Raw genomic sequence first — 12,693 nt, forward strand, 5'->3', positions numbered from 1 at the left:
GTTTCTTTATCAGTAAATGATCTTAAAAAATGTCAACACGATGACGAGTAATGAAAGAAGTAACATGATTGAAAAAAGTGAGAAGAAGAGTAATACGAATTCGTTTGTTAATAATACAAGTAAAAACTCATGTTTTTAAAAAGAAACGACGATAAAAAGATTAAGGTTCGATAAAATAGGGCCTTGAATCCTAATATAAACTCTCCATGTATCGCATAATCATGGTTTTTAACTAGAAAAATATTATATACATAGCAAAATTGAAAAAAAAAATAAAAAAAAGAAAGGAAATGAAACGTTGACAGGATAAAATAATATAATGATCTCATTTTTTCCTCATTCACCAACGGAAATTTGAAACTATGATAATAATTTGACACAATTTAACCACAATTTAATCACAACTGATTTTACCAAAATTTATATAAATAGTTAGTAAAAAAAACGTATTACAGATCTTATAAAGCAAGAAGAGTTCTACGAAGTATTTCAGTTCTTCATATTCCGTGTACGAAACAAAATGATGATGTGTAAGTTGAATGTATTCGTATTATTGATAATCAATCTTATTTATATCATCGATGGGAAATACGAATTCAAGGAATACAGTAATGGCCAGCGAGAAACAGAAGTAGGTAAGATATATATCATTGAAAATATTTATACCGTTTATAACAAACAATTATTATTATAATTATAATTACAATAATCCTTCCATATACGTGAGTATATTTTGATTCCGCAAAAATATTAAATGAAAATCGTGTCAATAAAAGTTCATTCAAACGCGTTAAAGTAAATCCGCGTAAATGGAAGAATTATTTTTACAAAGAAAAGAAATAAATAGAAAACAAAAAAAAAACAAAAAAAAAAAAACATTCTAATCACGATAGGATGCACCAAAAACATAAGCATGAAAGTTTCTGATGTAAGGAAACAGACGTTATGTAAGCCGCGAATGACATTAATGAAACTTGTCCTGGATAACGAATATTCTTATTTTCCTAACGTGATACCAATGCTGAAATGTCACGGTCATTGTAATAAACTTTCTTGTCTACCGGTTAAAACAATACGAAGACCAATTTTCCTTGAACGTACACATTTCAATTCAAGTTTTCCAACCTGCGTTTCTATTGACGTCGAGGAAGACGTTGAGTGCAAGTAAGTTGTTTTTGTTAATTATATTTTTCATACATTTTTCTTTTTTTTTTTTTAAATTTATTATATATTAAACGATAGTTAAATTGAACATAATCAAATCATATAATAATTTTGTTGAAAACGTGTTTAAAACATTAACGTAATAACGCCTTTAATTCATATCACTTGGACTCTTATAAAAAAAAAAAAAAAAAAAAAAAAAAAACCACGATAAAATATTTGTATTTAATTAACCACAAAATTTCCTGTGTAAAGATGTGTCTGTGAAGTCATGAAGGAACATTGTAACAGCAAACAAGTTTACCGCAAGAGAAATTGCAACTGTGAGTGTATAAATGACAAAGAAAAAAGGGAATGTATGAAACAGTCCAACATGATTTGGGATCCGCAAAATTGCAATTGTATGTGCAATAAAATGGAAGAGACGTGTTCAAGTGGTCTTATGTGGAATCGTGATAAATGCGCGTAAGTATTTTATATAATCTTTTGTTTGATTTTTTTTTTGCATCTTCTTTTCTCGTTTTATTATTAAAATACGAAACACGAACATCACAATAATAATCATACTGTTTTCTTATTCATTGAAATTTTTTGTTTTTAGTTGCGTCATGATGATGGGAGATAAATAATTTAACTTTATATTTATTAAGCAACAATAAAAAAATGCTTATTACTTATACCTTGTACTTCAAATAATCAAATTAGTAAACAAAATACAAAAGGAAAAATAAAATAAAGAGATATAGAAAAAGAAAGTCTTATTTGTCATGCACTGGCAGTGGTCAATGTATCGATATAATCTCCAAAATTGTTCCAAGTGTGATCCCATAATTCAGGATTGGCATTATGGTCCCATTGTAAATTACCGGGTGGAATAGCCGTGGCATTAAATTTCTTTATCTCTTCCTGTAATTTCTTTAATATCGTGGGTAACCTGTAAACGTATATTCGCGTGATAAATAAAAGGATAATAAAATATTATAATACCAAAAAAAAAAAAAAAAAGAAGAAATTAACGAACAATTGATTTATATATATAGAATTTCTACTCACTCGTTAGCAAGATTATTATCCTCGCAAGGATCCTGTTGAACGTTGAAAAGACATGGCGCTTCCAATGGTTTGCATAAGGGTAAAGAATCATTTTTAGGTGGACACTTGATAAGAGAACTTTCACGAATTTCATGAATTTTTTCTGGAGTAAGTGAAAAACCTAAACTTTTTAATGCACGACCTGACATACTACCGATTACTGCACCAACGTCATACACCCACTCTCTTCCGGATGGTCCATACCATCCATCCCACGCACCATTGTAAGTTGAACCTTGCAAATGAACGACCTTCCTTACGATATCATTTCAAGTATTAATATCTTTTATCTTTCTCGTAATTGAATAAACGATTATAACAAGGTATAGACCAAACAAATGTTTAACAACTACATTATATGTCTTTGCATTTTATATTAATTCATAATCTTATTTTTTAACGACTTTGAATTTTATTTATTTTATATTTAAAACAAAAACAAAAAAGGGAATCGTTTTATCTGATACGAAACATTTGATTGTCTATTAAAGTTGCAGTTTTCACAATTTTACCTTGCATTAATTTCCAATCACCAACAGTGATCGCCGATACACCAAAAATATCATCAATATTATGTAAAATAGTTCTACGCGGTGAGTCCTTGTCATCCCGCAATGCTTCCCATAAATCAATGCCATCCAAATTCGTCAGATTCGAAGGATCGCTACCAGCGATCGATAAGAGTGTTGGTAGCCAATCGGTTATGTGAAACATTTGTGAACTTACACGACCAGGACGATTTAATTTAGGTGTCCATAATAAACCGGTACCTCTGACACCTCCTAAAAATATATTATAATAAACGTTTTAAAACATTGTTATAATAAAGCTTATAACAAAACATATATACAACCTTCCCAAAGTGTATTTTTAACGCCTCTAAGTGGCCAGTTCGAAGCTGCATTCAAATTAAATCCAGATGCTGGACCCCCATTGTCGGTAGAAAAAATAATCACGCTGTTTTTCAATAAATCTGTTTTTTGTAGAGCTTTAACTACATGTCCTACCGATTGATCAAGCTTACTTAACATACCTAAAAGAAAAAATTGATTATGATAATAATTCAATTTGATCTCTATTTCACATGTAATAAAACATTCGTTTAATAATTTTCAATACCAGCGAATCGTCTACGATTGTAATCGGCAATCGAGGAATACTTGGCCACTTCAAAGTCAGGTGCTTGTAAAGGATTGTAAGGATTTCCGGAATGAACAGCAGCATGGGCTAAATATAAAAACAATGGTTGACTTGTATTGTGATTCTCGATCAGTTTGATGGCCTCTTGCGTGAAGATGTCAGTTGAGTATTGACCATGTAACTCCCACGCTGCATTCATATCACGTCTCATGTCTAGACCCCAATATGGCTGTGCGTATAGTACAATGAATATATTATTCTCCCGTTAATTTAATTCGACCATATACACACATTGTATTATACTTTACGAAGATAGTACTCATCACCTCTTCGACGGCAGTATGATCGAAGTAATCGTGATGACCTGACCAGAAACCAACGTGACTTTTGAAACCACGATAAGTTGGTGTAAATTCTTTCTTGTAAAATCCCAAATGCCATTTGCCAACAATGTGCGTACTGTAACCAAGATCTTGAAGATATTGCGGTAAAATTTTTTCATTCAGAGGAAGTCCTCTCGGTTCGGCTCCTTTAAGAACCTAATAAACATATATATATACATCAAATAAATGTTTACAAACAAAAACATGTATCGTATTAATAATAAATCCAGTAAATATTTACACCATGTTGCATTCCAATGTGAATCGGATATTTTCCGGTCATCAAAGCACTTCTAGACGGCGTACAAATCGGAGTAACGTAATATTTATTTAATAATAATCCAGAATAAGCGAGTGCGTCGATATTAGGTGTCGGTATTTGTCCTGATCCATGAAATCCAACATCGTTCCATCCCTAAGAACAATATTATACAATATAATTCATTTAAAGTAATGAATCAAATATAATACAATATATTAGATAATAAATCAATAGTTAGACTCACCAAATCATCGGCTAAAATAAAAATGATGTTTGGCCGATCGGTCGAAGTCACATGTTTCAAAAGACTCGTACTGGCAATGAGAAAAATAAACGAGTAACGCTGTGCAATATCCATTAAACGAGTCATCTTCATTGACGTCAACTCACTCCGAAGACTTGCTTGTCGTATAAAAAATGCAAAGAACCGGTTCTTAACTGAAAGTGAATGTAATTTTTCAGAGGCTCCTGATTTAGTTTTAGAGGAACACGAACAAAATATCGGCCCTCGGACCGAGCGCTGATTCTAAACTGCCTTGCTTCAGGCAAGCTTCTTCCGACATGTGAACATACTAAACTCTCCCACCTCTTCAACTTCTTACTGTTACTAGTACTATTAATAGATTATTATTACTACTACTATCAGTACTACTACCACTACTGTAACTGTTACTACTACTTACAAAGAACTGCTATTACTATTATTACTAATACTATTGCTGTTACTGTTACTACTACTACTACTATTATTATAATATTATTACTACCGTTACAACTATTGTAAGTATTACTATCATTATATTATTATTATTACTTCCACTATTACTATTAAAATATGTTTACTACTACTACTACTACTACTACTACTATTGCTATTGCTAACAAGAAATACCACATCCAGTATAACTATTCCGCTACATCTTCCTAGTTTTCTCGTTACTATTTTTTATTAGTATACTATTACGATTACATATAAAAAAATTCTATTTTACTTATATCTTGTTTGTTTTTTATTTTTTATTTTTTTTTTTATTTCGAAGAAATAAAAATCGAATTATCGATTCGTATTATCTTTTTATTATCTGTAACGTTTATTAGCAAACTAATTAAAATATAATTTAAATTGATAGCACAAACAGATATGATAATACATTTCATAGTAGAATAATAGTCCAGTCATTTATTTTAATTTTCACTTTAATAAAAGAATAGTCCATTTCTCATTGTAAAAGATTGAGTGTAATCTTTCACATGGCATGGTCTCTTTGTGTTCAATTAAATCTTACATATGATTTAAAGGACTTGATACTTTAACATCCGAATCAAACATACTAATAAAGGTTTAATAAATAGTAATAATTGGATGGATGATTATAAATGTATGTTAGGTAAAATCAAAATTTCAGAAACAAGTGTAATTACGATTAGCAGTTAGACATTCTTTCTTTCTTTCTTTCTTTTTCTTTTTTTATTCCGTAATAGAGTATTACATTATCTCTTCATCATAATGGATAGTAGCGTAAAAGCGAACATAAATGCGTTTAGAACCCCGATCGTTATCGTTTTGCGCGATCGAAATAGTATATGAAAAAAAAAAAGAAAAGGAAAAAAGAAAACAAGAGTTAAGAAGAAAGAAGAAAAAAAACAAATACCACATAAAATACCACAATTTTGTAGAGACAACGTAAAATGATCATTTGGTCGTAGTCGTTCGTGTAGTAAATTGTAAGTTACATCACTTTTATATCAAACATCGTCAACCATCATTTGTTCATTTAATTTTACGAAAAATCTTTCGTAATATTTATCAACAAAGTAAGTGCGACGATAAAATCTCTAAACATTTTTTTGTTTATTATTTTTATTGAAAAATTGTTGCAAGACAATGTATGACTAAGGCAAATTATTTTGATTTGTTGTGTTAAAAAATTGGAATAATTATTTCCTAAATTTACTTACAAATAATATAAATAATAAAATATATTACATATGTGTGTGTGTAAGCATTCATTTTTCATTCACCGATTTCATTATATTCATTTTGTAATCAATCATGTTATATATATATATATATCGTTTAATTCTGTATACTTAACGTAATTCTATTTCAAAAGTGATATTATTCCTTACAGTGGTTACAACTTTACTCTTGTACATCGAATTAATCTCTATTATCGGCTCTTAACCTTTATTTAAAACGGAGCAACGGAAGAACTAAAGTCAATTAAGTTATTACATACGTCACTGGAGAAAGTAACGGTATAACGTTTGAAGACTGCAATGAAATAATTTTCACTGTGTTGTTTATATTGAAAAAGTTATCACTGGTAATCACTTGTTATTCGATACTTATTACAAATTTATCAAAAAACAAAACAAAATGAAATTAAACAAGCAAATAGTACGAAAGATTAATACAAATGACAGAATTTGTATGGATATAGTGTTGAATGATTCGAAAAAATAATGTAATTTATCGTATGGAATTTGAATGAATCGTTTTCAACGATGTCCAATATTATATTCTTACTTGTAAAATTATTTGACATTTTAGCAAAAAAAAAAAGAAAAAAAAATGATTATTGAAAAAGTGATTTAGAATTTGCAATGTTTTTTAAATATATTAAACAGTTTTTTTTTCTTTTTTTTTTTTAGTCTTTTTTTTAACGAATTACTAAATTTCTTATTTCACAGATATTATCAGAACATTTGATTAAAAAATAATTTCGAAATGCCGTACTTTTCTCCCTAGGTGAGTAATATACTATTATCCAATTTGATTGTTAGTAGCAATCATTGAAAAAAAAAAAAGAAAAATGTTTTGGATTTGAAAAAAAAAGTAACAAACAAAATGACATTTGGAACAATCTAATAGGCGTGACAGAACTTTGTTCTTTTCTAATTGTAAATTTACCTTGTCAAGGCTCATGTCTTGTCGCGTATATCAGCACCGAACTGTTTCACGTAATTTGAAACAATAAAGAATGTCAACCGATGATGGTTGTGTAGGTTAGATCTTACACATATCAAATAAACGGAGGGGGGAATAAAAAAGAAAAAATAATAAAAGGACACAAAAAAAGAAATGGCTGGGCGTCGCGTTGTTCGTGAAATAAAAAAAAAATAAAATAAAAAATAACTCGGACATATCCTACGATGTCAGGGATCTTGGATCTAGACCATCATTGAGAGACTTCAATATAAGATAACACACAGCCCTTTAGTAATTTTCTTTACACTATCGATCGTTACCTAAGCTTTTAATCGTGAAGCACCAACTGAAATGTGTCTCGACACCGTCTGACACACGGTGCAATAATAAATTAGATGACTAAGTGAAAATGTTGGGTAAGTAGTTTCTTGACTAACAAAAAGTGTCACTTTGTAGGCCAACCTTGTGATAATATGGACGATGAAAAAGAAAAAAAGAGATCCTACGACGATCTGTTATTTTTTGTTATTTCAAACATGAAGTTCTAGTTACTAGTTAAAAATCGGATCTTCTCTGTTCTACTTATTTTTTTCCTAACATTGGCATATACATATATACATATATACATATATACATATATATATCTATTTTACATTCGCTGTGAATAATAAATCTTCAATTATGACCAATTTATTATTGCATTCTCTTCTTTTGAGTGTTGCTAGTAGCGTTATGCCTGGTGGAAATTCGAGCTACGATAAGGCGATCGATACTACGGTAATTTATAATATGAAATAATATTTTTTATGTCTTTAACGAAAAGAAAAAAAGAAGAAAAAAAAGAAAAAAAGAAAAAAAAACGAATAAAAATCCGAAGAAAATTAAATCATCAATCACATCTGACATTTGAATCCTTTTTATTTCTAGTTGAACATCTTAATATCCTGTACGGTAAAAACCAGCAATAATAAAATTCTATTGGCCGGCGAGTATTCGGATGTTTTAATAAATCGTCGCCATTTTTTTGGCATTACCCCAATAGCTCTTGTAGGAGAGTCGAAAAATTCGTCGTTCGATTTATTAGCATTAACGCATCAATCTTTTATCGTTTACAAAAAAACATTTCACGAGTTTGTACGTTTTCTCAACAAATTACGATTTTTCGTTGTTATTACATCGTCCCAACCGATTCTTAAATTAACCTTGAGAAGGATAAAGGATACCACATGGGCTAATAACAATGGATGTTATATTATGATAGATAAAAGAACTGGTAAACGTGGTTGCGTTAACGCATATTCGTATCTTTGGACAGCTTGGCAATTCGATCTTTTACGTTCGATTTTTATTTGTGTCGATCCTAATGAAGGTGTATTACTTTATTCTTACGATCCTTACACGGCACAAGTGTCTGGCGATTGGATCGAAGCTGGACGATTTTCTGGACGTAATGGACATCCTTGGCTTTTACTTAAAAAAAAATATGACAAAGGTAATAAACCCATTTTGATATTATTAACGTTTTTATTAACGTTTCATATTATTATTATTATTATACTTGTTTTATTTGATCATTTATTCGAATGTTGTTGAAGTGTAAACTTTTTTTCTTTTTTTTTTTTAGAATCGATTGGATGTCAATTTAAAAAAATCAAGAAAACCTCGGCTCTTTATGGTTACGAAGTTAAATTGTGTGCTATACACACACCACCGCATTTAAGCGTAAATAATAACATTACAGGATTAGATCGATTTAGCGGAGACAATAGTATGATCATTAAAACGATTTTACAAAAACTTAACGCCACTATTAATATTACCGTCAAACAAATGATGTTGGGTGGTATCAATAAATATGGAAGAATGACCGGTGTATTGGGTGAAGTTGCAAGTGGTAATTACGATATGGGAATGAACTCGAGAAGTTTCACCATGATGTGGCATCTCAGGTAAATACCTGTGATAATAAAATTATTATTTTTGTTTGTTTGTCCTCTTTTCAAATACACGATGGACCATAAGTTCTTAGTGTGTAAAAAATAAAAAAAAAAATCAGCTACCATTTCTTCTAAGACATCTTGAAACTTGAAACTTTTGGGCCATCGTGTACATCGTGTTGTCGTAAAGAAAATAATATATAATACTTTCATATAATTTACCAGTTACACTTATCCACACGATGAAGCGGGTATTTGTTCAATGTCTCAATCAAGTAAAGAAATTTCCGAGTTAAGAAAATTAATGGGCCTTTTAACAACACCCTTTATGATTATCTCGATGATATTATGTGTGATAACCTTACTGATAATTATAAAATTCGATGGATTCTTTGAAGCCTGTTTAAACATAGAACGTTTGGTAGTTTGCGTTGCTATGTTACGTTTGCCTAATATTAATTCTTATAGAATATATATTTGCATGATATTTTTACTCTCATTAACAGCCAATGCTGTTTTTCAAAGCCATTGGTATACTTTACTGACTATACCACAGTTTTATGCAAACATTGACACCTATGACGATCTTAAGGTATCTATTAATATATTTACTTTCAACATTTATTTATCAAACTTTGAAAATGTTCCAATAATTTTCTGTGTGTGTGTTTTTTAAAGTATCTGTATATTATTATTCTTATAGGATTCTGGAAATGCTATTTATGGTACAATAAGTTTTAAAGATATGGTCGGTGAAGAATTGGATTCTCGTTATCACGAAACGTCATACATGGATTGTACAAACATAGTTAAAAATTCTAGCAACGTTGTATGCGTATCCGATTGTCTCGATATATTTGAAAGAACGTTAAACGAAAAGGATTTGCACGTTTCGAGATACAAAATAAGAGAATTCGTATCGACATTTATTGCCAGAGAAAATTGGCCAATCTTTGAAACGTTCAGTAAAAATTTACAAAAGTTAGTTGAATCTGGTTTGGTTTCTTTGTGGAGGAAAAGAGCTACCGAACATTTGCATCGAGAAATACAATTGAGAGTATTGAACATGACTGGATTTAAAGTACTCAAATTTCGACATCTCGATTTTAGTTTTTATATACTTATAATTGGAAATTCATGCGCCATGTTTGTATTTGCAATGGAATTGTTAATTCATCGGCATCGCGTTAAAATCAAAAGGATCATTAAAAAGAAATTCAATCGGTTTAATCGTTTGAAATAAATTCATTCGAATATTATTGTATCAGCTGATTTTTGTTTTGTTTTTTTTTTATTTATGACGTTCTATAAGGAAATGACGATACCAATATTTCTTTCTATCGTTAAACGTGAATAATGTGCAATGCATTTCTGGTCAAATTATCGATTGAATAGAAAGTGCTTTTTTTATTTTCTTCTTTTTTTTTCTTTTTTTTGGTTCTTCTTCTTCTTCTTCTTTATTTGTTAACGAAATAATAATAATAATAATCAGCTACAATTTTATCGATTAACTTTCCGTGAGAATAATTGCGATGTTATCATCGTTAAGCTTTGACACAAATCTCTGAAGACTTAAATGTAATACTTATTTGTAAAAAAAAAAAAAACTATCCATCTATCGAATAATAAAATTGTTTTCCACGAAACTGTAATCGTTACTAAGTTACAATTGCTATAATCTCGTTGCTGTACAATTTGATCGATTTCTATCGTAAAAATAATTGTTATATCAATATGTAAAGATCTAGAAATTTTGCAATGTAATATTTACATTGAAAATATAAGCCAATGAATTTTCTTCGATATTAGACGAGAGACGATATATAAAGACTTGAAAATGTTGAAGTAAAATTTAGTATTGTTTAAGAAACAGACTTGTGTGTAAAGTTAATCGAATATGACGTTGTTTATAAAAATAATATTATTATCTTCTATTGTCATATCTTGTAAATCTAAAATTCAATTAGATCGTTCTAATCTACTTGACAATGCAACTGAACAATTGGTACTTAAAATTATATATTTGTCAATTAATTTCAATTTTACAATAATTTTACATTTTTTTTTTTTATAGATTGACACGTTATCAAATTGCATGATTCAAAGAAAACGTTTCGTTACCCTGTTGAGTGATACTAAGGAATCATCAATTGGTTTATCATCGAAAATTTTGAATATTTTTACTGTTTTAAAAATACACATTTCCATTACGAATGATAATAATTTAGAAATTTTTGATCATGACATATCTAAAAAGACAGAAATCATTTTAGCTGTAGTATCCAATCCGTTAACATTGCGACATGTTTTAATGAAATTAAAAAAATCCAAATGGTGGAATATTTATGGATTATATTTGATCATCGATGCTAAAACATTGGAAGAGGGTTGTGACAGGGCTTATGATTTTCTTCAAATTATTTCGAAACAAGAAATACTTTCTTCCACATATTTTTGTATCAATTCGAAAAAAGAAATGATGATGTATACTTACAATCCTTACACGAACTGGGCTGTAAAAGAATGGAATGAAGTTTTGAAAAAATCAACTAACGTATCATCATCATCAAACAAAAACTGGACGTTGTATAAACAAAAATTTATTAATAGTAAGAACACTTTATACTTTTTTCACTAATTCTAACGATTATTAAATAATATTAATAAATACTAGTTTATTATTTAATTATTATTTATACAATACAAATAATTTTGATCAAAAGATAAAACGACCTGTTCCAACTTGGATTTTCCTAAAACTTTGACACTCGGTGGTAAAGAAATAAAAGCAATAGCAATACACCTTCCACCGAGTTTAATAATAAACCCGAACAAAAGTGATTATGAAAATTATCAGGGAGTTGATGGAAATATAGCAAAAACATTATGGAACAAATTAAATGCAAGTTTACAAGTGACGATCACCAATGACACTGCACAAAGTTACTTTGGTTATTCCAAATCAAACGAGGGTATATTTGATATCATTAATTCCGGTAAAAAGGACATACTATTAAATTCTCAATACATATTCAACAAATATATGAACGTATCGTTCACCTATTGTCATATAAATACTGGAATAAGTTTGTTGTCGCGTTACGCTGGTTATGAAACTGAACCATCAAAAATATTAAATTTTATGAATCCTAAATTGATTATCGGAACAATCCTGATATTTGTTATTACAATAGTAATCTTTGTTATTGTAAGAAAAGAAGGAATGATATTTGCATTTCTCGAAGTATTAAGAATAGTAATTGGTGCGACCATTGTAAAAAAAGCAGAAGAAACTTCATTAAGGATTTACTTGATCACAGTGGTAATATTATTTTTAATCACAGGAGCAACGTTTCAAGGAAGTCTCTCATCGTTGTTAACGTCACCGGTACAAAAATCAAACATCGATTGTATAAACGATTTAAAAAATTCCGGTTATCAGGTGTATATATTTAGTTCTTATCGAAACATCATTTTTGACGAGGACATTAGTTCGCGTTTGAAATTTATCAATCATTGGAATTGCACGAAATACGTTTTAGAGAAAGAAAACGTTGGCTGTGCTGCTGAACGTTTAAGATTAATGAAAATTGGTTTTGAAAATCATTTGCACGTTTCCAAACACAGATTGATTAGTTTGTATTCGGCATACGTTGTTCGTCCTAATTGGCCATTGAACGATAGGGTTAGTAATCTTTTACAACGTATGTGGCAATGTGGATTGATTAGATATTGGATAACTGAAACTGCGTGGAATTATAAACCTGAATGGTTGTTTCCAGA

At 29.6% G+C, this 12,693-nt stretch overlaps 4 protein-coding genes across 8 annotated transcripts in view; 3 read left to right on the forward strand and 1 right to left on the reverse strand.

Moving 5' to 3' along the window:
- Positions 1-50: 50 nt before the first annotated feature.
- LOC149033453 (vascular endothelial growth factor A-A-like) overlaps positions 51-12,693 on the forward strand; it is a 122,011-nt gene continuing 109,368 nt past the window's right edge. Inside the window, exons 1-4 of one of the 2 annotated variants that reach the window (XM_089178069.1) lie at positions 51-635; positions 894-1,164; positions 1,420-1,629; positions 1,766-1,808. In XM_089178069.1, coding sequence (XP_089034195.1) covers positions 521-635; positions 894-1,164; positions 1,420-1,629; positions 1,766-1,793 — 624 coding nt within the window. In that variant the 5' untranslated portion in view covers positions 51-520 and the 3' untranslated portion in view covers positions 1,794-1,808. Of the gene's footprint in view, positions 636-893; positions 1,165-1,419; positions 1,630-1,765; positions 1,920-12,693 lie in introns of those variants that run through there. The other variant, XM_089178066.1, reaches the window with a different exon arrangement.
- On the reverse strand, positions 1,829-4,566 carry LOC107064201 (arylsulfatase J). The gene is made up of 8 exons (XM_089178058.1): positions 4,286-4,566; positions 4,021-4,194; positions 3,723-3,935; positions 3,376-3,625; positions 3,110-3,289; positions 2,769-3,038; positions 2,218-2,491; positions 1,829-2,098 (listed from the first exon to the last, which is right to left on the reverse strand). Exons 1-8 carry the CDS (start codon positions 4,415-4,417, stop codon positions 1,930-1,932), a joined length of 1,662 nt encoding a protein of 553 aa, XP_089034184.1. The 5' UTR covers positions 4,418-4,566; the 3' UTR covers positions 1,829-1,929.
- LOC107065449 (uncharacterized) lies at positions 4,689-10,797 on the forward strand. 3 transcript variants are annotated; one of them, XM_089178028.1, is made up of 7 exons: positions 4,689-4,821; positions 6,174-6,368; positions 6,736-7,750; positions 7,901-8,465; positions 8,598-8,922; positions 9,136-9,502; positions 9,614-10,793. In XM_089178028.1, the coding sequence occupies exons 3-7, from the start codon at positions 7,655-7,657 to the stop codon at positions 10,151-10,153; spliced, it is 1,893 nt and encodes a 630-aa protein (XP_089034154.1). In that variant the 5' UTR covers positions 4,689-4,821; positions 6,174-6,368; positions 6,736-7,654; the 3' UTR covers positions 10,154-10,793. The 3 variants fall into 3 exon arrangements, with proteins under 3 accessions (XP_089034154.1, XP_089034157.1, XP_089034164.1); XM_089178031.1 differs by lacking the exon at positions 4,689-4,821 and adding an exon at positions 4,879-5,856; XM_089178038.1 differs by lacking the exon at positions 4,689-4,821 and having other exon boundaries at positions 4,879-6,368; positions 8,715-8,922; positions 9,614-10,797.
- The window catches only part of LOC149033454 (uncharacterized), an 8,623-nt gene continuing 5,696 nt past the window's right edge, over positions 9,767-12,693 (forward strand). Inside the window, exons 1-3 of one of the 2 annotated variants that reach the window (XM_089178053.1) lie at positions 9,767-9,891; positions 10,985-11,519; positions 11,634-12,693. The exon at positions 11,634-12,693 is cut by the window's right edge and continues 5,696 nt beyond it. In XM_089178053.1, coding sequence (XP_089034179.1) covers positions 11,006-11,519; positions 11,634-12,693 — 1,574 coding nt within the window. In that variant the 5' untranslated portion in view covers positions 9,767-9,891; positions 10,985-11,005. Of the gene's footprint in view, positions 9,892-10,791; positions 10,916-10,984; positions 11,520-11,633 lie in introns of those variants that run through there. The other variant, XM_089178051.1, reaches the window with a different exon arrangement.

The sequence above is a fragment of the Polistes dominula genome, unplaced genomic scaffold, assembly GCF_049000335.1.
Source record: "Polistes dominula isolate Pdom_NZ unplaced genomic scaffold, Pdom_raw_medaka contig_373, whole genome shotgun sequence".
NCBI lineage: Eukaryota > Metazoa > Arthropoda > Insecta > Hymenoptera > Vespidae > Polistes > Polistes dominula.